The sequence below is a fragment of the Microcaecilia unicolor genome, chromosome 1 (genome assembly GCF_901765095.1).
Source record: "Microcaecilia unicolor chromosome 1, aMicUni1.1, whole genome shotgun sequence".
NCBI lineage: Eukaryota > Metazoa > Chordata > Amphibia > Gymnophiona > Siphonopidae > Microcaecilia > Microcaecilia unicolor.
In genome coordinates this window covers 376,109,107-376,134,550 of record NC_044031.1, presented here as the reverse complement: position 1 = coordinate 376,134,550, position 25,444 = coordinate 376,109,107, and the positions used below count along the sequence as shown (strand labels likewise).

Genomic DNA, 25,444 nt, shown 5'->3' with positions numbered 1-25,444 from the left:
ACACAATGGGAGGAGGTGACATAGAAAGGGAGCTCAGATGGTCAAGGTCCTGGGCAACCACCACCACTGCATACTCCATCTGGTAACCGGCATCCAAGGAAGATGAAGGTCATTCTTCTGCAACTCTGGAGACCAGAAGCTGAGAAGAGATTCCTGTAATGGCTGCATATGAGCCCCTGCCCATGGCACCACTTCACTGCTGCCGTCAATGACCCCAGAACCTGGACGTGGTAACTGAGAGAACCTGTTGAACCAGCTTCAACCTCCTGTGCTATGTGAAGAAGATCCTCTCCCGTGTTAAACAGAACGCCCAGATATTCCAGTGTCTGTGATGAAGTTAAGTCTGCTGTTCTTGAAACTGGCCACCCAACAACTGCAGAAGATGGACAACTTTGTCCGGCACACCTTCTTCGTTCGATAAATGACCACTGTCTTGTCCTTCATCATCTTAAAGTAGCTCAAGTTGAAACCAGCCATCATCATGCATTCTTTTTTGCCGCTCCTGCCAATGGAACTCTCTTCCATCGCTGGTAAGGTCGTAACTTTCCTTTAGCAACTTTAAAAATGCTTTGAAAACCTGGTTTTTCGAACAGGCCTTCAATTAATCACATAAAGAGATGGGTTGTCATTCTGCAATGTTAATATCTTCCCCTCTCCCCAGTTCTTGTCCTAAGTACTGTCTCTCTCCCTTTTCCTATTTCCTCTATTTACCCTTCATCTTTGACCGATTGTGTTTCTCCTGAGTGATACTGTCTCTCTTATCAAATAAGAACAAGAATAGCCACACTGGGTCAGACCAATGGCCCATCTAGCCCAGTATCCTGTTTCCAACAGTAGCCAAGCCAGGTCACAAGTACCTGTCAGAAACTCAAATAGTGGCAACATTCCATGCTAACAATCCCAGGTCAAGCAGTAGCTTCTCATATGAACATAAGAGTAACCATACTGGGTCAAACCAATGGCCCATCTAGCCCAGTATCCTGTTTTCCAAACAGTGGCCAAGCCAGGTCACAAGTACATGGCAGAAACCCAAATCGTGGCAACACGCCATACTACAAATCCCAGGGCAAGCAGTTGCTTCCCATGTCTGTCTCAACAGTAGACTATGGACTTTTCCTCCAGGAATTTGTCCAAGCCTTTTTTTAAACCCAGATACACTAACTGCTGTTACCACATCCCCTGGCAAAGAGTGCCAGAGCTTAACTATTTGTTGGGAGAAAAAATATTTCCTCCTGCATGTTTTAAAATATTTCCACATAACTTCCTTGAGTATCCCCTAATCTTTGTACTTTTGGGACGAGTAAAAAAATTAATCTACTTCTACTCATTTTACACCACTCAGGATTTTGTAGATCTCAATCATATCTGCCCTCATCTGTCTCTTTTCCAAGCTGAAGAGCCCTAACCTCTTTAGCCTTTCCTCATATGGAGAGGAGTTCCATCCCCTTTATAATTTTGCTTACTCTTTGAATCTTTTCTAATTCCACTATATCCTTTTTGAGATATGATGACCAGAACTGAATGCAATACTCAAGGTGCAGACGCACCATGAAGCGATACAAAGGCATTATAGTATTTTTGGTCTTATTCACCATCCCTTTCCTAATAATTCCTAGCATCTTATTGGCTTTCTTGGCCACCGCCACACACTGAGCAGAAAATTTCAGTGTATTATCTACGACAACACCCAGGCCTTTTTCTTGAGTGCTGACCCCTCTCCAATGTGCATCACTTTGTATTTGTCCAAATTACATTAAATTTCATTTGCCATTTGGATGCCCAGTCTTCCAATTTCCTAAGGTCTTCCTGCAATATTTCACAGTCCGTACATGTTTTAACAACCCTGAATAGTTCTGTATCATCTGTAAATTTAATCACCTCATTCGTTGTTCTGTTTTCCAGTACAGATTCCTGCGGAACTCCACTGTTCACCCTCCTCCATTGAGAGAAATGACCATTTAACCCTACTCTATGTTTTCTGTCCAATAACCAGTTCCTAATCCACACCAGAACCTTACCTCCTATCCCATGACTCTTTAATTTTCTCAGGAGTTTCTCATGAGGAACATGTTTATTCAAATTGGTGAGGCAAGACTTCCCTCGGCTGAACCCATGCTCTGTCCCATTAAACCATGTTTGTCTACGTGTTCTGTAATTTTATTCTTTATAATAGTTTCTAGTACTATTTTGCCTGGCACCAACATCAGGCTTACCGGTCTATAATTTCCCGGATCATGCCTAGAACCCTTAAAATTGGTGTTACATTGGCCATCCTCCAATCTTCAGGAACTACGGACTATTTTAACGACGTTACATATTACTAACAGCAGATCAGCAAATTCATGCTTGAGTTCTTTGAGTACCCTTGGATGTATGCCATCCAGTCCAGGTGATTTACTACTCTTTAATTTATCAATTTAGCTCAGGACATCTTCCAGGTTCACTAAGATTTCTTTCCGTTCCTCCGCATTATCACCCTTGAAAACTATTTCTGGTACAGGCAGATCTCTTACATCTTCTTCCGTAAAGACAGAAGCAAAGAATTCATTCAGCTTCTCCGCTATGGCATTGTCCTCCCTGAGCGCTCCTTTGTGATCAAATGGTCCCATGGATTCCCTTGCAGGTTTTCTACTTCTGATGTACCTGAAAAAGTTGTTACTATTAGTTTTAAGTTTCTCTTCATATTCTCTTTTAGCCTTCTTGATTAATGCTTTGCATCTGACTTGCCAGTGCTTATGTTGCTTCTTATTTTCTTCATTTGGGTCCTTTTTCCATTCTTTAAATAATCTTTTAGCTGTAATGGTCTATTTTACTTCACCTTTTAACCATGCTGGCTGACTTTTTCTCTTCTTTCCACCTTTGCAAATATGTGGAATGCATCTAGACTGGGCTTCCAAGATGGTATTTTTGAATAATGTCTACGCCTGATTTAGTGTCCTAACCTTTTCAGCTGATCCTTTTAGTTTCTTTTTAACTATTTTCCTCAGTTTATTATAGTCGCTCTTTTGAAAATTAAATGCAGCTATAGTAGATTTCCTTAGCAGGTTCATCCCAGATAGTAGCTCAAACTTAATCATGTTATGATCACTGTTAAGAGATAGGCATCAGGAACAGAAAATAGCTTTATTTGCAGGATAATCATGCTATACAGAACATCTGTTTCTGTCATTGCCAGTACTGACAAGAGAACTTAAGGAATTTGAGGGGTTCTTGGGTAAAGTTTGGTAAACTTTGTAGTTATTATTGTGAATCTAGAGAAAGGGGTAATGGCCTATTTGAGGTGTTTTCCCCTTAAGTGGGCTACAGGGCCAAATACATATTTGGGAGTGAGGTAGGAATAGAGCTGGGGAGGTTATATGAGATTACATTCCTTTGTAACACAATTAGAAGGGACTTACATAGATGAAAAGAGCTCAATTTGTTATAAGGGTTACAAATATCAAAAAGAATGTATTATCAAGGACGTTTTTCTCTCTCAGGTTTTACCAGATTCATTTTGTGGGGAATAAGAGACCTTGGATGGCCAAGTATGTTTTAAATAAGCAGAAAACAAAAGGAGGACTCTCATTTCCAAAGTGTGTCTGGTATTAACAGAGAACTCAACTGAAGCATTTTGCATTGGGAAGTGGAGAGGGATAAACTGAGGGTGTGGTAGGTTTGGTGGAGGGAGGGGAGTTAAGGAATCTCCCATGGTAAGACAAGATATCAGATGGAAGATTATCTGGAATCCCTTTACAAGGCATTTAGTGCAGATCTGGGAGAAAGTGAATAGAGTGAAGGGGCTAAGGAGTAGCCATTTGGGGAGAGAACTCATCCTAGAGAATAAGGAGTCAATAGGAGGTAGGGAGGGGTATCCATAAAATGGAGAGAGAAGAGCTCAACTAAATTTAATCAGATGGTGGAGGATGACACCTCTGACCTTCAACGAGCTTAGGAAGTGATACAACCTGATTAAGGAAAACACATATAAAAAATTGTATGTAATCATTAGTATTTAACGCTGGTTAGAATTCAACAAAATTTACAGAGGGGTAAGGGATGGCTGATAGATGAGGAGCTTATCAGCAAAACCTACTATCTATAAGCTCAATACTAAGCTGAAAAATGACAGTGATCATATCTCTGTCCTTATTCACCAAATAATATCCTAATAACTCTTGTTTACTAGAAAGGAGGAAAAGACCTCAAAAGTCCTTGCTCGGCGCAAAGCATTAAGTTTTTATGCTTGCCGTGAGGACTTTAGCTTAACACTGCTACAACTCAAATACTTTCTGTTCAGTTTTTCAGTGGACGATGTTTCTGCTCATTTTCATCATAATGATTTCTCTATTTCAATTGCTAGTATTTGTAACTTGGGAGTCATTTTTGATTCTACTTTGTCAATGAAGCTTCAGATGATGAAAATAATGAAACTGGTGCTTAAGATTGTGTGACCTTAATTTTACCCTATCTTCATCTAAGACAACTTCAGAAAAAGAATCAAAATAAAGAATTTTAACTGTTTTGTGTTAGGAAGACAAAGGAAAACCTCTAATACAGCACAGCAGAAAAAACAAAATTAATCAGATGAACACTGCAATTAAGATAATCACAGGATCTAAGAAATCTGACACCGCTCTTAAAAGCAGTGCACTGGCTATCTTTACCTCATCGTATCCTATACAAAACTATGCTCTGAGTTCATAAAGCTCGTATATCTGGTGAACCTCAATACCTTTCTCGTTTACTGACTCCTCACAAAGAATTACGATCATCTGCTCAACACCGACTTGTAGTTCCTTCATTTAGAGAAATTTTTTCATGAGCAAACGTGGAAGGACATTTTCTCAGTACAAGGTCCTGAAAACTGGAACAAATTACCTCAAGCCCTCCACAAACAACAATCACGCCAGACTTTTAAAATACTTAAAAGCCTTCCTAGATGTCTACTCCTGAGGCCTTCTCCTTCTAGAGGTGGTATTGAAACAACTTCCCTTCTTGTATTTTCCCCCTCTATCCTATTATTGTAGTTCTACCCCTTCTGCTATTAGTCGTCTCATCCCCCATTCATTTCTCTCTATAATTTTAGTCTGTAAGCCGGCTGTACATGGCCAGTGCCAAAGGACAATGTCAGCCACTTGTGTGTGCAACGATCCTAACTGTCAAGGGAAAACACTTTAATAAAATTAACCCCATTATTTTAAGGTTAGATTAGTGAAAAACACATGGCTTGTTGCATTCCAGGGCCATCTTCCTCACAAAAGCCCCCCAAAATGAATGGTCACAGAAAACTGTGGCAGGGCTAATAACTAGCACTGCTGCTCATCTACAAGAAAAATAAAGACCAGAACTCTGTCCAGAATTAAAACAAACTACATAGCAGTTTTCTAAGAAGTTGCCAGTAACACTAAATTTTGAAATCTATGAATGTTTGATGCTAGATGAATTCTAGGCATCAGTCAAGATATCAGATTAACCAAAGAAATGTGTAAATCTAAGAATTCCCATGAAATTTGACATTTACTAAACCACAGAAAGAAGCTTCAAAAGACAGATACAGACTAATGCTCTTCATTTCTATCTTCTGATCATTTGATTCTGTGCAATTTTAAAAACTCTATGCTGTGAAGGTGATTCTGAAGTTCCCAAGATGCCCAACTTTGTCTATTCAATGTAACAAATTGCAGTGCTTCCTCCTCTCCACCTGGCATTTCAAAAGCACAGAATACTCAAAAGAATGCTTATAACCTGATATGCTGCACGGCCCCTGATAAAAGTGAGGCCACATACCTGAGTAAACCCTGCACTCCGCAGCCAGGCAGGAAGGTCAGTAGCTTGGCTCAGTGCCTGGAACAGTGTTGCTCTTAGAGCACAGTAATTATCACCCCTCACTCTTCGGATAGAGCTGAAGCTCTGAGACACCGCTTCATAGCCCTGCACAAAAATACCAGAAAATCAACAGAGTCAGAGTTAATAAACTGAATTTCCTCATTCGTATTCAGCTACATCTCTCAAAAAATAAACCAACCCTACTTCGGCTGCAAGACTAAAAGACACTGCTGGAAATGGTGAAAATACAAAAACTGGGAGACTTCTCAAAAGTAGATGCAAAGACAGTAACAGAATTTTAATTCATATAAACTGTGCTAGAAACCTCTTTGATACCCTCCTGAAAACAAACTTTTTAGCGTTAACCATGCTCTTAATGAATGAGATACTGAAGCCTTTATTGTTAAGTTTGTCTCAACTAGGTCATAAACTCTATAGAGCAGGGACTGTCATATGTATTTCTACAGTGTTGCATATATTTAATTGCATTACAGAAATAAGATGTAATAGAAAAAGCAAACAGGATTTTTTTTTTTCTAACAACAGAACATGGTAGCAGCTCTAAAGACCACAAGATCCATGTATGCTAATCTAATTAACTGCAGGGTCCATTCTATCTCCAGCTCTATTCTTTTTTTTTTTTCGATAATACGGTTTAGCCCGGCCAAATGCCTTGGAGTTCGCCGGGTTTGAGATGGCCGGGTTTGTTTTTCAGCAATAATGGAAAAAAATGCTGGCCATCTCCAACCCGGCAAAATCCAAGGCATTTGGTCGTGGGAGGAGCCAGCATTTGTAGCGCACTGGTCCCCCCTGACATGCCAGGACACCAGCTGGGCACCCTAGGGGTCAGTGCGGTGGACTTCAGAAAAACCTCCCACATGCATAGCTCCCTTACTTTGGGTGCTGAGCCCCCCAACACCCCCACCCCCCCAAAACCCACAAATGTACAATACTACCAAAGCTCTTAGGGGTGAAGGGGGCAACTTCATGTGGGTACAGTGGGTTTTGGAGGGCTTCCATTACCAGCACAAGTGTTACAGGTAGGGGGGATGGGCCTGGGTCCACCTGGCTGAAGTGCACTGCGGTACCCACTAAAAGTGCTCCAGGGACCTGCATACACGCAGGCCTCTAGGACTTGTTGCTGCTGTATAACTTTGGCACACCAGTTGACACCTGAAGACTAATCTCTTTGAAAAAGTCCTTTATTTGAAAAAGCACGTTTACTCACAGTTAACTGCAGATCAGAGGTTGTGCCCCACTGGCAAAGAGTCTCTCTGGTACTGAGATTAGCAGTAGGTCAGAGCTCGCACAATGGTGTACAATGCCCTCTTTCAGCCACATTCAAGGTAATAACGTTCTCTAACGTGGGTGACACATGAAAGGGATCTAAAACTGGCTTACAAAAATGGCCACTACCTCATGGACTACCGGAAACAAAACAGGGCACACTCTGAACCCAGTTAGCAGGGGGGGAAAGCACCATGGGAGTAGAGCCCAGTACCCTACACCCACCACAATGCATTGCTGATGTGACTCTGCAGGGCACCTAACAGAAAAGGTGTCACACTCACCCGAGAGCCACATCGCAACCAGGGAAGGGCTGTCAGAGGATACAACACATTCTGCTGTCATGGAGGTGGGTACGGCATTTGAGGCAGGCATACAGGCTGGCAAAAAAGGTTTTTAGTTTTATTTTTTTTAGTATGGGAGGGGGTTGGTGACCACTGGGGGAGTATGGGGAGGTCATCCCCCATTCCCTCCAGTGGTCATCTGGTCATTTGGGACACCTTTTTGAGGCTTGGTCGTGAACATAAAAGGACCATTAAGCCCGGCGATATACTGCTTATCGCCGGTTTTTTTTTTTTCCATTATCGCCGAAAGCCGGCCATCTGGTAGCCACGCCCATGCCTGCCCATGTCCCGCCTTCGCTTCGCCGCTGACACGCCCCTTTGAACTTTGGCCGGCGACGGGAAAGTGGCGATGATGGCAAAAAAGCAGCTTTCGCTTATACCGATTTGGCTGCTTTTCCGAGATCGCCGGCCATCTCCTGATTTATGTCGGAAAATGGCCGGCGATCACTTTCAAAAACGAGCTGGATAGTAACATAATAGATGATGGCATATAAAGACCTGTACAGTTCCATTCAGTCTGCCCAAAATGATAAACTCATAGCATAAGGTATGACCATAAAGTTTGCCCAGAACTGTCCATATTCTAAAACCTCTGACGTTATTAAGTCCCACTCCAGCCATCCAAATCCATCCAGCCAAAATCAGGGTACAAACCACGGAGTCTGCCCAGCCACTGGCTTTGCTTCCCAAATTACTGGTGTTGCCATCTAATCACCACTAAGCTTCCATGGATCCATTCCTTCTAAACAGGATTCCTTTGTGAAGTAGTCTAGAGGTTAGGGCAGCAGGCTAAGAACCAGGAAGGATGGGATTCAAATCCTGCTTCTCCCACCGACACTACTTGTGACCTTAGGACAAGTCACTTCACCTTCTATTGTCTTAGGCACAAAATAAGCCCCTTAGGCAGGGAAATAGCCAATGTACCTGAATTTTAACTTGCCTAGAACTCAGCTTGGCAAAAAAGGGGTAAGTAGTTAAATCTGAAATTCAAATCCAATGTGTAAGAAAGGTAGGAAAAGAGAAGGAACCCAATTTATTATATTCACTATATTCAAACAGTGGTTGTCAACCCAGTCTATCCTGAAAAACCCAGTGACTGGGTACCTGCAATGATTATGCATTAGATTTGTATGAAACAAAGGCAGTGCATACAAAAGTATTCCATTCATGTTCAAAACGGATATCCTGAAAACCTGACTGGCTGCTTGTGTTCCAAGGCTTAGGTTCAGAATCTCTGTAAAGAAATATCCTACCCAGGTACAGAAAGAAAAAGTGGAACACACACAAAAGGAGAGACAGGTGCTAAAACAGCAGCAGCAAAAAGAAGAAACAGCAGCACCAAGAATCCGGAGCAGAGGAACGTTGAACATTTATTTAACTTGGAAACTGTGCCTGATGTGGCCAAGTTTCACCTAAGTGGCTACATCAAGGTCATATGCCTTATCCTATCCTCACAATATAACACAAACCCAATACTATAAACACCCCAGATACACCCTTCCAGTCTCAGACAGCCTGAAAATTCTGGGAGTCACAATTGACCAAAATCTCACACTCGAAGACCATGTGAAAAACACAGCAAAGAAAATGTTCTACTCAATGTGGAAACTTAAAAGGATCAAACATTTCTTCCCAAGGGAAATATTCCGCAGCCTAGTACAATCAATGGTACTAAGCCATCTAGATTACTGCACTGCCATTTACGCCGGATGCAAAGAACAAATCATTAAGAAGCTTCAAACCGCACCAAAACACAGCAGCCAGACTCATATTTGGGAAAGCGAAATACGAAAGCGCCACGCCCATAAGAGAAAAACTGCACTGGCTCCCATTAAAAGAACGAATTACGTTTAAAGTTTGCACCCTGGTCCACAAAATCGTTCACGGGGAAGCCCCGGCCTATATGTCAGACCTTATAGACCTGCCTATTAGGAACACAAAAAGATCAGCACGCTCATTCCTCAATCTCCATTACCCCAACTGTAAAGGGCTAAAATATAAATCCACATACGCAACCAGTTTCTCCTACATCTGCACACAACTATGGAATGCACTACTGAAGGCCATAAAAACAACGCAAGACTTAACTATCTTCCGAAGGCTACTGAAAACTGACCTGTTCAAGAAGGCATACCAATAACATCCATCCTCAACACTAAATAATAAGATTGCACATGAACTAGAAAACTGAACTCTTTTTCACTTGAATAACCTCTTTGTTAATAATGATCAAGCACTACCACTTCATTCCTTATGTCGATTATGGTCTCTCTATAGTCGATGAACTAATGTATACTACAATCCAATCTTTCACTCATGAAATAATATGTATTCTTCTTTACCATGTATGTATGCACCATGTATGTATGCACCTAATGCATGCCTTTTGTAATTCTGTTACCAGGAAATGGCAACCGCCATTACCGCAAATGTAAGCCACATTGAGCCTGCAAATTGGTGGGGAAATGTGGGATACAAAGGCTACAAATAAATAAATAAATAAAACATCAGAATGGATACTGTTCACTCAAAATACAGCAATAAAAAGACTAGGACAACTGTCACATCCTCAGAGCAACGTTATCAAACTCCTTTTCACAGTCACCACTGCAATGCTGACCTCCTTTCTCTTTTCACAGACACCACTGCAATGCTGTCCTCCTTTCTCTTATCCAGCCAGTTATTTAATTCCTTAACTTGCTAAAAGATTCAAGCTTACTCCAGGGTCTCAGGATTTAAAGTTAATATGTCTAAAACTGAAGTCTAAGGTGCTGCTGAAATCCTTGCTATCCTCTTCCTTTTCGCTAGGTATCCAAGAATATACAGTACCTAGGTACTAAACTATAGATTAATCTCTTCCTAGTAATTATCCCTCTGGTACAGGAAACTTGAAAGATCTAGAGAGATGGGATAAAATCAAATCTCTCTTGGTTTGGGAGAATAGTTGTTTTGAAAATGCACTTGTTCCAAGTTCTCTCTTTGCAGTTCCCTAGGGTATTTATGTCCTCCCATTCAAAAGAGATTGATTAAATTTACATGGAACAAGAAACCTAGACTATATAAACATTTACTATACAGAAATAGGAAGAAGGGAAGTTCAGGAGTTCCTAATTTGTTCTGGTACCACTGTGCTGTTCAGGCTTTAGGTGGCAGTGGAGTGGTTTCAGAACTGTCCACATAAGCTTTGGGTTCAAATTCAACACTTAACTGTCTGTTTAAACTAGGGCACTATGTGGCTACCCTGCTGCTTATGAAACCTACCCTCAAGCTTATGCCCATCTATTCTGTCTACCTTGTGTACTATTGGAATAGACTGAGCAAGGCTCCTGACTTTCAGCTCTCCAAATTTACCCCAACTGCAGCCAATGCTCCTTTTCCTCCTAGGCTAGGCATCAAGAGATAGTCCGTGAAGGGTTCAGAAACTTGGGAGCAGGTTTATGATGATGAGAGACTTTTCTAAAATGTATGTCTGTCCCAGGCTTTTCAACTTTCTCCACATAATATCTAAGCTTACAACCAACATGTCCAGTTTCTCTCATCTAAAGATACTGAGCAGACATTTTTGAGAGAGAAAACTTTTCTGGATAATCTGTGCAAGGACTTTCTTGGTAAGGGACCTTATTTCTCATTTACAAATATATCTGAGTTGGGTCACCTGCGTTTGCCTTGTATAGGGGAAACTGGGAGAGCGTGCTGGGGATTCATTACAATGACGGAGACCAGGACATCTTGGATGTGGGGCTGCCAACGTATGAAAGAATGGGATCAAAGTGATGTACCAACCTTACTCCAGTTCAACTATCACCTTATTGCTTGAGAAATTGTGGGAAACAGGACACAAAGTGTCATATTTGGTGGCTGTGAAGGAAGATGAGAGGATACCGGAAGGCAATACAATAGAGAATTCAATAGAGGCTGGTGTGTTCAATTCCATGGGACCCAGACATTTTCTTATTAGTAAGCCAGTTCACCTTGGTAAGACGTTGTCTTAAGATGGCCAGATTGAACTTGCTGGTTGCTGGAAAATGTATACTATCCTGTCCTTCATTAAGGGGATGACTAATTCCTGGTACATTTGAGAGATGGAGCAATTCACTGTTGAATGTAGGAATACTCCCCTGGATTATATATAGCGTGCCTAGAGATCCGTGTCGAAATCCAAGCGTATTGTATAGCACGCAAATTGGCTTAACAAGCTAATCAGTGTTGATAACTGCTCTTAACAAGCAATAATGAGCATTAATTGGCAATAATTACAATTTACGCACAATTCTCTATACTTGATGGCTTAATCTATTCTGTAACTTATGAACTTTAATGCAATACCACTTTGTAATTCTCATTCCGGAAATGGCGATCGCCATTACTGAACAATGTAAACCACATTGAGCCTGCAATTAGGTGGGAAATGTGGGATACAAATGCAACAAATAAATAAATAAATTCGCTAAGTATATTCTGTAACATAGTACGCCTAACTTCTAATGCATGCAGACAAAAAAAGCGTAGTTATGGGGAAATGGGCGTTTGTGGGCGTTACAAAATTTATGGGCATAGTTTTAGAATATGGCCCTGTGCACCTAAATCTATGCGCTGGGATTCAAGTCAGGTTTTCGTTAGTGTAAATGGAAGCGTATAGTTTTAGGTGCTGGGATATCGACTAAGCATATTCTATATACTGCGCCTAAATCTAGGCACTGCTTATAGAATACACTTAGTCAGAAATGTTTTCCACTTGGATTTTTTTAGGTGCCATAAATAGACTCTCCCTCACTATGCCTAAATGAGAAAAAAAAACATGGCTTCCTTTTATTTCTAAAGTGTTCATAATGCTATATTTTCTCATATAAATGGATCACCTGTGGCAGATCCAACCAATTGATTTAAATTGAAAAGCAGGATCTTATTGGGTCTAACCTGGCTAGTGGGTAGGGGGAATGCATGGGGGTAGGAGTGAAAATTTCTAAAAATGATGGATGTTCTAAGAGATTTGCAGTTGGGACTCGTTGCTCTACTGATAGATACATTTTTGAGGAGTTGGCTGCAGTGCTGGGGACATAGAATTAGTATGTATTAGCAATTGTTTGGCTCTGTTTAGTTCATGTTCATCGGTTTCTGTCACTTGTGATTTCATATACAACTGTTTTGAATCTATAAGTAAGACCTCTAAAAATTTGAAAAAAAAAAAAAAAAAACTTACAACATAAATATTAAATTGCAACTTGTTACCTCCTAACCCCCCCCCCCCAAGATTTTAATAAGCTCTCCTGTAAAAGTATTAACTCACTCAACTCTAACATGTCGAGAAAAATGCACAGTCTACCCTCACATTTAATACATCTCGTAGGAAATTTCAATAGGAAAAAGTCATCCCCAAAGCTAAGGCTCTAGGCCTTAACTTCTGGAATACTCAAGCCTTAGGTGACATCCAGTTAAACAAATATTAGAGCCAAAGAAAGGCATTAACCATTCTTTTAAAAAACTCAGCCAATGTAAGATCCTTATCGTAGTAGCATATCCGGCCGCCATAGTACTGCTGCATACTGTCTCTTCCATAAAGAATTGCCAAAATAACTGTTAAATCAACATCACAGTGGTCATCGACACTATTTCCCCCACCACCACAACCACCACATACACCTTTTCAGCAGTAGCTGAAGGAATTTTCGTTCAAGTACTGTAGGTGTTTCCCTGTCCTCTGGGGGCTTAAAATGTGCATACCTGAGACAACAGAGGATGAAAGTGACTTCCTCATAGTCACAAGGATTATTCACAAGCTCCCTGCTCTAGCCACTAAGCTACTCCATACTTCAGACAGAAGCCTCAAACACAGAAGCCAGTAGAGCACGAAGTTTACCATACTTATTAGTTACAAAATGTGAAAACCATGTCCCTTTCCTTCTATCTAGAAAAATGTATTCTAAAAGAAAATTGAAAAAGAAACCCATCACATTTTGGGGCCAAGGGGAATGGCTGTTAGAACCCTTCAGATCCTAAGATGTAAACTGGCTCTATTATAGCAACACTGCAACCGAAAAGATTGTATCTCTTGAGTTTCAAATCAGTAAGTTGTTACTGATGGTACTTGTGCAAAACAGAAGTTGTTCTGTTTTGCACAAGTACCATCAAATAACCACAATACATGGCAGATCACATTGTCTGTTGCTTGTGAAAAGAAAAAAATATATATCTTTCAGTCAAAAAGTGCTGAATTACAACATAGTCGGGAAAATTTGGCCATGGCCCTCTGGGCAGAAATCCTGAGAAGGGTCACATCCTAAACAGTAAACTGTATCAAATTAGGTACATGCATCATTCATGCCATGGTCCTAAAGTCTGAGGCACAATGTGATACTTGAGACAATTAATGTTCAAACAGTGGTTGCAAAAATATGGTAATAATTATCTCTGTGCAATGGAGGAAAAGCCTCTGTATCCCCAGTACAGAAAATTATTGCATTCCTGATTAGAATATCCTTTTTTTTATATATATTATGCAAGTATTGTATATTATGCAAAGAGAAGACATGCTGGAAAAATAAGATCAGCATAAGCGCGAGGTCAGTTCCCTTGATAAAGCCGAATACGGCGAAATGGGACCCCGTCAGAATATGAAGATAAGTGCCTTATGCTTAAATATTGAATTTAAAGAAACAGCATTAACAATACTTGCATAATATATATTTAAAAAAAAAAAAAGGATATTCCAATCAGGAGATTTTTTAGCCAATGAAGATTGCACCCCGTAGATCAGAATGCAATAATTTTCAGTACCGGGAATACAGAGCCTTTTCCTCCATTACACAGAGATAATTATTACCACGTTTTTTTGTGACCACTATTTGAACATTAAGTGATACTTTCATTAAATATTGTGGTTGAGTCCTATTTAGCAGTGAAAGGAATACTTGAGACAATATCAGTCACACTGGATATCACACTAGATACCTAAAGTCCACAATGGATGTCTGACAATATTACTCAATTCTAAGGTCGGCATCTTTCTCAAAAATTGGCATGACAAATTTCACTGGCTTACAATACTCAACAATGCCACACTGAAAAATAAGATTATGCTTATGTGAAAAAGCCAGAATGTCAGGCTAGCTCAGTTGCACACTACCCTACGAAAGACCTAGGTTTAAATTCCCACATCCAGTTTCTGCTTCCTCAGCCAGTCAGGACTGGCAGATGCTGCAGAGGCAGTGCTTACAGTCTCTGAGCAGGCAGGGAGTCACTGCCACCGCAAAACAATGAAAACCTTGTGGCCAATCGAGTTCTGGAGAGCATCGTAGTCCACCACCCCTAACAGAAGACAGCCAGTAACAACAGAAGGGCTACACCAGAAGGAAAAGAACCATGAGCTCAGGGCGGGCTGAAGACGCTGTAGCACACTGGGCCAACTTTTGTTTTTGTGCCCCCGCCTACCACCTGCTCCACCCCCTGCCTTGAGGCCAATCTTACAGTATGAGCTGCACACTAGGATATGACGCCTAACACAGCATGTCTTCTGGGAGGGGGATGACAGATCCAAAAAGGCCTCTGTACTTACCAGAGATGCAGCTGCTGTATAGGTGTGTGTGCAGGAAGGAGGAGGGGGTCTACCAGAGATCCAGCATGCTATTGGGGGAGGGGGGGAGGGAGTCCAAAGCAGACAGCTGCTCGGGAATGGAGATTGAGGGAATCCCACAGCACTCTCAGGATTCCTGCAGGTATGGAAGATGATGCCGTGGGATTCCCGCAAGAGTGTAGTCAAAATCTCAGGTAACTCCAGAATAAGGCTTTGAATGCACTGACAGAGGCAACTAGAGCACCAGAATGAAGCTTGGAATGTATGGAGAAAGGCAGTTGGAGCACCAAAATGAGGTTTGGAATGCCAGAGAGGCAGCTGGAACAGCAGACTGTGCTTGGAACACTCAATGATTCAATAGTGAATACCATCCAAAAAAAAAAACACAAGAGGCTGTTGGGGTCGAGAGGAAACAGAGGGCTGCGAGCAAGTAAATAATAGCATTGACTCCTGTGGGTACGGGTGGGAATGGAACAGCTCTTAGCGGGTATGGGTAGGTACGGGTTAATTCCATTTGGGATGGGCAGGGATGGGTGAAATTTCTGTCCCTATGCAACTCTCTAGTCCAAAGCTAATGAGTTCAACAGGCATTAGCATCGCTGCAACATGCACAGAGGTGGGAGGAAATAGCCAACTCTTTTCCCTGTACTTGCTCGCAGCCCTCTGTTTCTGGTGCTCTAGTTGCCTCTCTCATGGGCAGATGATCAAAAGCCCTACGCTGTTCCAAACAGCGCTCTAAAAATTGCGCTGGAATAGCACAAGGCTTTACCACCCCTATGATCAAAGATAATAGCATGTAAATTTAAGCATGCTTTTCTCTCTGATCATAGGGTAGAAGTGCAGGAGGATTGTGCCTGAGCATGGGCTGACAGTCCATGGGACCACCAGACCCCAAGTACCTCCACCCCAAGCCAAGTGAAACGGGGCCTGGAGGTCTGGCGGACCTCCGGTCCCCCTGACCCCCCCCCCCCCCCCCCCAACACAAGTTCAGTGGGAGCTGGAGATCCAGTGGGTTTCCAGCCCCCCTAACCCCCCCCCCCCCCCCCCCCCCCCAGCATCCCCTCAGATGTCCCTGGTGGCCCAGTGGGCCACGGGTCAATCCCCCTACCCCACCTGAGGCCAGTTCTAATTGAAACTACTAAACTTGGTGGGTAACCCTTTCATGGTTACATTCACTTCTTTCCTATCAGCATAATGTATTTCTTGAGCAATAGCCAACATCTCAGAACATGTTTCCTATGTTGTTTTCTACATGAAGCTGTAACTGAGCACCACTGTTGCATTCTTCTTACCTTTTTCATGCGTTTGGATACTTCTGTATTTCCCCTCCATTCTTTCTTACAGTATTCTACAATATCTATTTCTGGTGTCACACTGAGCTTATTTTCGCCTGACAGATAAAACACAAACAATATGTAGATTAACATGTGAAGCATAGCACAGGGCCACATTTAGTAAATTGGTCAAAACACTATTGTATTTTAGGCAGCATACAAATGGATAAGGCATTAGGACAGAATATTACTGTGTGTGTCAAAAAGAGAGTCTGTTCATCATTAACCCAATACCTGATTTTATCATACTGCAGCACATCCCTAAGCTAAACTACATTTTCCAAGATTACCACTTTCAGTTTTACAATGAAAGTTTTGATTACTTGTATTATTCATTAGTTGGCTTCTGGAGGCTGAACAATAAAGGGAACAAATGGCAGCAGTACAAAAGATTGGAGACATTGTGGTGTCACTTACACGAGTAAGATGAGAGCTGAATTGGACCAGGATTGATATCCCCAGCAGAAGAAAGAGCAAGAGTAGGAGAGGAATGACCACAGCGACAAAGTAGGGGGCCAGAAAGTCTGGTAAATAGCCTAGACTCTTTGTGAATAGCAAGTCCATCTTTAGCATTCATATTACTGTACCCAGAGCAATACTCTATCATTAACTTAAATTTTAACAGAGAGATAGCTTTCTCACTATGCTAATGCCAATATTTTCCCTGAATGTACATCAACATAGGTGTGATACGCTGATTCAAAAACCAAAATTTCCTGAAATCCATCTAAATGGAATATGAATTTAGCTTAATTCTACATTTAGGTTTAAAATGTTCTGTTTTTGAGCAAGAGGCATATGAAAACAAAGGTGATTTAAAAAAAAATTTTAAATTGTAAATCTGTTTTCTGTTCCTTTCTTACACAATCCATGGTGTGGAATTTGCTGACATCAAGGATTCCCAAATAGGGAATTAACTTTGACTTTGTCAAATTTCTTTAAAAAAAAAAAAATTTTTTTAATAGCTTGTCAGCAGAATACAACGTTTTTTTTAATGATCAGGATTCAGCTGACATGTGCTGCTACAACTAATAATGCAGAAATACACACATGCTTCTCTGATCCCAAAGAGATAAATATGAAGAAAGATTAGTTTATAAAGAGGTACCTGAAGAATCATCTTCAAAAGGAGGCGATCCTTTGGCTCGGTTTTCTTTTTCTATTTCTTCTGCATCTCGGTATATGTCTTCGCTGTAATTCCAGACAGACAAATGGTTACACAGATCAACAGCTACAGTGTGGCAAACTACAGCTGCATTTTAATCGTAGCTAACTCCGCGATTAACGTATTAATCAGGAAGCATGATTTTAAAAATTAAGCGCATTTTTTAAAAAATGTGCTTTGTGGCAACTCCTTCAAATATCTCTTCTACTCTCTTCCATTACCAACCCCTGTTCTCGGCATAATTAGACATGTTCCACCCCACCCAAGTTTCAACATCACTCAAACCTGCGCCAGTCTACCTTAAAGGTAGTCTTCTGTTGATCCTTGCCAGCAGCAGCGTTGCACATATGCTGCTCACAGCCTGGTCCAAAGCTTTCCCTCTGACCCAGCGTTTTTCAGTGTGCCACGGCTACTCCTCAAGTGTGCCACGGAGAGTCTGGGGAAACCCCTCCAGTTATTCAGGCAAATCACGCAATGCTTATGATCTCTTCCTCCCACCTTTCAGGTCTATCTCCTCTGCACCACAATCTTCATACTTAGTGGGTTGCTGGCAGGGTATTAGAACAGGACTTCCTTGGTCAGCCCTGGGGTCCTTCCTTCTGACGAGACAGAGGGAAAGCTTCGGGATGGTCAGAGGAAGGCATGTTCTAAAAGTTGCTTGCAACATACATGTTTGGGAGGGAAGAGGGGAGACAGGCTGCACATGTGTGGGAGTGTAGGGAAGAGGGGAGACAGGCTGCACTTGTGTGGGAGGGAAGAGAAGACAGGCTGCACTTGTGTGGGAGGGAAGAGAAGACAGGCTGCACATGAAGGGAAGAGAGAGGGGAAAACAAGATAGATTTGAGAAGGAGACAGAAAAATTGAAGAAAGTTGAATATGAAAGATCAGAACCAGACAGACATAGGGCAGGAGGTTAGAAAAGAATTTGCAAATGGAAAGGAGGCCCTGGAAACAGAGTTAAGGGCACAGACAGAGGAAAGCAGACCCAAAGATTGGGAACAAGATGATTGGAATAATAAAATCACCAGACTACAAAGGTAGGAAAAATGATTTTATTTTCAGCTTAGCAACTGAACTGTCGACTTTATTTGCACTGTACAGGAGAACACATTCTATTTCTCTAGTGTTGCACGATATGCAGAGTCTGGTATCTCTGCTTTCAGTTTTTGTCTGCATCTTGTTCTAGTTTCCCAGTAGCAGGTATACTGGTGTTCTAATGTATTTCAGTTGCACAATTAAATGAATTAACTATTTCTGAAGGTTACAGGTATGGGTGGGGATGGAGATTACTCGTAGGGATGGAATGTATCTTAGCGGGGACAGGCAGGTATGGGTTAGATTCCAGTGGTGTACCTTGACAATTTTTGCACCTTGTAAGTGTGCCGCGAGATGAAAAAGTTTGAAAAATCACTGCTCTGACCCATCCCTCCCATGCAGAAAAAAAAGAAGTGATGTCAGAGGCAGGACAAGCCACAGTGAAAGCTTTGGGGCAGGCCACAGGCAGCATATAAACAATGCTGCCACTTCCAGGAACCAACAGAAGACCACCTTTACAGTAGCTCCAGTGGCGTACCGAGGGCATGGCAGTGGGGGTGGTCCGCCCCGGGTGCACGCTGCAGGAGGGGTGCAGGGAGCAACCGCAGCTGTTGGCTCCGCTGGTTCCCTGCTCCCTCTGCTGTTACTTCCTGTTCCAGGGCAGAGGGAGCAGGGAACCAGCGGAGCTGACAGCCGCGCGGCTGCTCCCAGCACCCCAGCAGGTAAGATGAATGCACCTGGGGGGGGGGGGGGGGGGCGTAGTGGCTTTCTGCCTCGGGTGGCCAAGGAATGCCACTGGGTAGACCTACAGATTGGGGGGGGGGGGATATGAACCCCAGATGGAGGGGAGGGGAGGGGAGTGAGCTGCAGATCCACGAACAGAACTGGAGGGGCCACATATTGAAGCTATTTATTTTTATTTTATTGTTACATTTGTACCCCGCGCTTTCCCACTCATGGCAGGCTCAATGCGGCTTACATGGGGCAATGGAGGGTTAAGTGACTTGCCCAGAGTCACAAGGAGCTGCCTGTGCTGGGAATCGAACTCAGTTCCTTAGTTCCCCAGGACCAAAGTCCACCACCCTAACCACTAGGCCACTCCTCCACTCCATATGACCAAGGCAGTGAGATCCAGCAGCCAGGAGAAGAGCTTGGTGCTGATCACCACTAACTTTGGGTCGAGGTAGAGGGTAGGGAGGAAGAGGTGCTGGTCAATGAGAGGAAGGAAGGAAGGGAAGAGAGAAAGAATGGATCCCTGGGAAGAAAGATAATGGATCTGGGAAAAGAGAAGAGGGAAAGAGATGTTGGATATAGGGGTGGGAGATATCAGTCCTTCAGGAAAGGGAAATGGATGGGATTTGTATACCGCCTTTTCTGAGATTACAGTCAAAGCAGTTTACATATATACAGGTATTTATTTTGTACCTGGGGCAATAGGGGAGTTAAGTGACTTGCCCAGAGTCACAAGGGACGACAGTGGGAAATAAATAAGTAAATACAAATCCTTTGTCTGATTAATCATAATTAAAAATGTTCATTGAAATGCAGCCCTAGAAAACATTTTCTAATTATCAATTTGCAGGATTTTCTCTTTCCACAAACAGGATATATTTCTTATTTTTGTTACATTTGTACCCCGCGCTTTCCCACTCATGGCAGGCTCAATGCAGCTTACATATTGTATACAGGTACTTATTTGTACCTGGGGCAATGGAGGGTTATGTGACTTGCCCAGAGTCACAAGTAGCTGCCTGTGCCTGAAGTGGTAATCGAACTCAGTTCCTCAGTTCCCCAGGACCAAGGTCCACCACCCTAACCACTAGGCCACTCCTCCATTCCTATGATACATTTATAATTTATAAACTCCTAAGGAAATTAGTCACTGTGGAAGATTCACAACAGCTTCAGAACTAAAACTGAAAATAGGAAGGCTCAGCCTTTTTGTTCCATGGAAATGAGGGCCCTCTAGTGGTACAAAACAGGTTTTGGATAATTTCTACACTACCCAATAATAAGCTATACCACACCACAGTACTCCCTCCACCAAGATACTATTTACAACTTAATATACCCTGCAGTAACACAATCTTCCAATCTGAATGCTGCCTTATAAAAATAGGTTGTCATCACCACAGTTAGATGAGGCACAGCTAAGAGACATGACAAACATGAGGATTTCCATTTTCAAAATTATTTCTTCTCCGACAGATTATATGGGCATTCTATGCAGAAATGTAAATGTCCATTTAGTTGATGTATTCTTTAGGAAATCATTAGCACAATACAATGAGAGCATTACAACCAAAAAAGTTCTACATCATTAGCCAGTTCTAGAGGCAATCAGATCTATAAGAATGTTTTGGAAGCCTCAAGCTACAAGCACTGAAGTCTGTATCCAAACAGTTTATGCTCCTCGATAGGTCTTACTGAAAATTTACTACAGTCACAGTGAACTTGTTTTTAGGAAAAAGTGGCAAAAGTTAGGAGCTTAGTTAGAACCTAAGGCTCTAAGGGTCTCTTTTACAAAGCGGCGGTAAGCCCAACGCAGGCTTACTGCTCACTAAAAAGGAACTACCGCCAGTGCACCGTCATATCTGGCGCTACAAAAATATTGTTATTTTTGTAGTGCCAGTGTGCACCCAGCGATAATCGGGCATGGTTACCAATGGGTTAGCATGGGAGCCCTTACCGTCACCTCAAAGGGTGGTAGTAAGGGCTCTCCCCCCCCCCCCCAAACGGCCTTGCGGCAAGTGAAGCACTTGCCGAGTGGTCATTTCTTTAAAAAAAAAAAAAGAAGTCCCTTTTACCTGCTGCGGAAAAAAGGGGGCCTCGGCACACGTCAGAAACACACAACCAACGTCAGAACAGGCCCCCTTTTGCTGCAGCTTGGTAAAAGGGGCCCTAAATTAGGTGCCTATAATTAAGCAAAAGGAATGGCCATTAAAATTTAAGAGTATAAGATTTAAGCTCCTATATTTAGGTGAAATTTCAGATGAACTGAGGTTTCTACATTTGTCTGAAAACAAGGGAGAAATCTGAGCATCTAATTTAAGGCTCCTTTTACAAAGCAGCACTACCGATTTGCGTTTGCTAATATGAAACTCATGGGAAATGAATGGGCTTCTTCACATTCAGCGCACCGCTAATCGGTAGCACCAGTCTGTAAAAGGCACCCTTAGAAACCTAGAAACACAAAGTGACAGAACATAAAGACCACAAGGCCTATCCAGTCTGCCCATCTATATAATCTCCTATCCCTTCCTCTCCCCTAGGAGATCCTATGTGCTTGTCCCATGCTTTCTTGAATTCAGATACAACCGTCGTCATCACCACCACCATAGGACACTCGACACATCCACAACCCTTTCCATAAAGAAGCAGATTACTCCCGAATTTATCACCTTTTATCGTCATCCTAGGCCCTCTCATTCCAGAGCTTACTTCCAGTTGAAAGACTTGCTTCTTGTGCATTTATACCACAAAGGTATTTAAATATCTCTCTGTCTACCCGTCTCGTGCCTTTCTTCCAAAATATTCATTGAGATCTTTAAGTCTGCCTCCATACACTTTATGACAAAGACCACTGACCATTTTAGTAGCTGCCCTCCGGACTGATTCCATCCCGTTTATATCTTTTTGAAAGTGTGGTCTCCAGAAATGTACACAGAACTCTAAATGAGATCTCAATAGAGACTTATACGGAGACACTATCATCTTTTTGCTGCTGGCAATTTCTTTCCCTATCCACCCAAGGGACTTTTCTATCTGTTTGGGCACCTTAAGATCATCACATATGATCACACCCAAGTCCCATTCCTCTTTCGTGCACAGACATACTTCACTCTCCCATAATGTACTAATCCCTCAGGTTTTTTTTTTTAGCATTAAATCTGAGCTATAAAATTCTAGACCATCCTTCAAGCTCTGCTAAAGCCCTCATGTTATCCACACCATCAGAGGGGTCAACCCTTTTGCTGACAGCCCACAGTATTGCTTATAAAAATGTTAAAAAGAGAACTGGACCAAGAACCAATCCTTGTAGCACACCACTAGTAACACCCTGTTTCCTGAGAGTGAACTCCATTTACCACTTCCTCTCAAGCGGTTTCTAAGCCCCCTAATGCTGTAACACTGACCCTACGGAAGAAACGGCACCGCCTCTCTCATGTTGATTGATCTCCAAATCCCTTCTTCTGTCTACTGTACGCTACTTTCATTAACTAGCTGGTTACAAGGGCTGTATGGCCAGAAAATTTTTGTTTCATGTCATTTCCATGAAATGTTTGTTTTGATCATTTTCCCCTTATGTCATAAAGGGAGTAATGTCATTAAGAGTGCATCTTCTTTCAAAAGAATATAAAATGTAAAAAAAAAAAAAATCCAAAATTAAAAACAAGGTCATGTTACCACAGAAAGTGTCCAAAATTAAAAAAAAAAAAAAAGTCACATCACCATTAAAATCCAAGCAATCTATGCTAGGCTCTTGCACTGACAATATAAGAGATGATAATTTACAACTCAACAACGATCAGATGAGAGTGCACATTCAACCATATTATTAGCTACCCCTAATTCCATCTATAGCACTCAAAATTGCGCACACAAGTGTGGGTTGGTGGGAAGTACAGTACAAATTCACATTACGCCTCCACATATCACCAAAGAGAGCCCATCGGGCCACTCTGACAAGCTTAGACAGTTGCCCTGAGTGTGGGAAGTGGGGAGCACATTTGGGACACATGTTTTGGTGGTGCCCTGGGATACAAAGGTTCTGGAGGGACATGGCAAAGCATGTATCTGGTATGTGGGGAGTTAAGTGGACCCCGTCCCCTAAACAGTTATTTGGGGGGTTTATTATACAAGGACAAATGAAGACAGGCCTAACAGCGTTTCTCCAATGGGCAACTCTGATGGGGAAAAAGGTGATTCTACAGCATTGGCTAGGACCAGAGAGTCCTACGATAGCCCAGTGGCATTCCACATTGATTTGTGTGTGTTCCCTGGAGCGAAGAGACATAGCTGATTTAGCCAGCAAAAAAGGAGACATATTTTGTAAGACTTTGGCACCTTTCTGGGATACGTTAAATCCAGTGGCCCGGAGCAGAGTATTAAATTCCTGAAGAGGGGAGGGGAGGGAGGGGAGGGAGGGGAGGGAGAAAATGAATGGAAAGTGGTGACACCATAATTGAACGAGGAACTACCTGTAATACTACTACTACTACTTAACATTTCTAAAGCGCTACTAGGGTTACGCAGCGCTGTACAATTTAACATGGAAGGACAGTCCCTGCTCAAGGAGCTTACAATCTAAAAAACAGGTGTACAATCTAAAGACAAGTGTACAATCTAAAAGACAGGTGTACAATCTAAAAGACAGGTGTACAATCTAAAGACAAGTGTACAATCTAAAAGACAGGTGTAAATCTAGAGAAGTGAACAATCTAAAAGACAAGTGTAGAGAAATACTATATTTCTCGAAAGGTTAGGTGCCGAAAGCAGCATTGAAGAGGTGAGTTTTAAGCAGAGATTTGAAGATGGGTAGGGAAGGGGCTTGGCGTAGGGGTTGAGGAAGATTGTTCCAGGCATAGGGTGAGGCAAGGCAGAATGAGCGGAGCCTGGAGTTGGCAGTGGTGGAGAAGGGTACAGAAAGGAGGGATTTGTCCTGTGAGCGGAGGTTACGTGTGGGAACATAGGGGAGATGAGGGTAGAGAGGTAGTGAGGAGCCGCAGACCGGGTGCATTTGTAGGTAAGGAGGAGAAGCTTGAATTGTATGCGGTAACTGATCGGAAGCCAGTGAAGTGACTTGAGGAGAGGGGTGATATGAGTATATCGGTTCTGGCGGAATATAAGACGTGCGGCAGCGTTCTGAACAGATTGAAGGGGGGATAGATGGCTAAGTGGGAGGCCGGTGAGGAGTAAGTTGCAGTAGTCAAGGCGAGAGGTAATGAGAGCGTGGATGAGAGTTTCTTGTGGTGTGCTCAGAAAGGAAAGGGCGAATTTTGCTGATGTTGAAGAGGAAGAAGCGACAGGTTTTGGCAGTCTGTTGGATATGCACAGAGAAGGAGAGGGAGGAGTCAAAGATGACTCCGAGGTTGCGGGCAGATGGGACGGGGAGGTTGAGGGTGTTATCAACTGAGATAGAGAATGGAGGAAGAGGAGAAGTGGGTTTAGGTGGAAAGACAAGGAGCTCGGTTTTGGACATGTTCAGCTTCAGGTGGCGGTTGGACATCCAGGCAGCAATGCTGGATAAGCAGGCCGATACCTTGGCCTGGGTCTCGTCGGTGATGTCTGGTGTGGAGAGATATAGCTGGGTGTCATCAGCATAAAGATGATACTGAAAACCATGAGATGAGATCAGTGAGCCTAGGGAAGAGGTGTAGATTGAGAAGAGAAGGGGTCCAAGGACAGATCCCTGGGGAACTCCAACAGATAGTGGGATGGGAGTGGAGGAAGATCCATGAAAAAGCGCGGGGTACAAATGTAACAAAAAAAAAAAACCCCTGAAGGTGCGGTGGGAGAGATAAGAGGAGAACCAGGAGAGGACAGAACCTTGGAACCCAAAAGAGGACAGTGTGGCAAGAAGTAAATCATGATTGACAGTGTCAAACACCGCGGATAGATCGAGGAGGATGAGGATGGAATAGTGGCCTCTGCATTTGGCGAGGAGCAGGTCGTTGCAGACTTTAGAGAGTGCTGTTTCTGTCGAATGTAGAGGGCGAAAACCGGATTGAAGTGGATCGAGGATGGCATGAGAGGAGAGAAAATCAAGGCAGCGACTGTGAACGGCGCGCTCAAGTATTTTGGAGAGGAAGGGTAGGAGAGAAATGGGGCGGTAGTTGGAGGGGCAGGTAGGGTCAAGTGATGGTTTTTTTAGGAGAGGTGTGACTACGGCGTGCTTGAA

The 25,444-nt window shown here is 42.6% G+C and overlaps 1 protein-coding gene across 1 annotated transcript in view; it reads right to left on the bottom strand.

The window, feature by feature from the left end:
- Positions 1-25,444, bottom strand: part of LOC115474493 (ubiquitin thioesterase otulin-like) — a 102,846-nt gene that overhangs the window by 29,244 nt on the left and 48,158 nt on the right. The window contains exons 5-7 of the mRNA XM_030209985.1: positions 17,452-17,534; positions 16,302-16,399; positions 5,770-5,913 (exon numbers count right to left, since the gene is read on the bottom strand). Of these exons, the coding sequence (XP_030065845.1) occupies positions 5,770-5,913; positions 16,302-16,399; positions 17,452-17,534 (325 nt within the window). The remainder of the gene's footprint in view (positions 1-5,769; positions 5,914-16,301; positions 16,400-17,451; positions 17,535-25,444) is intronic.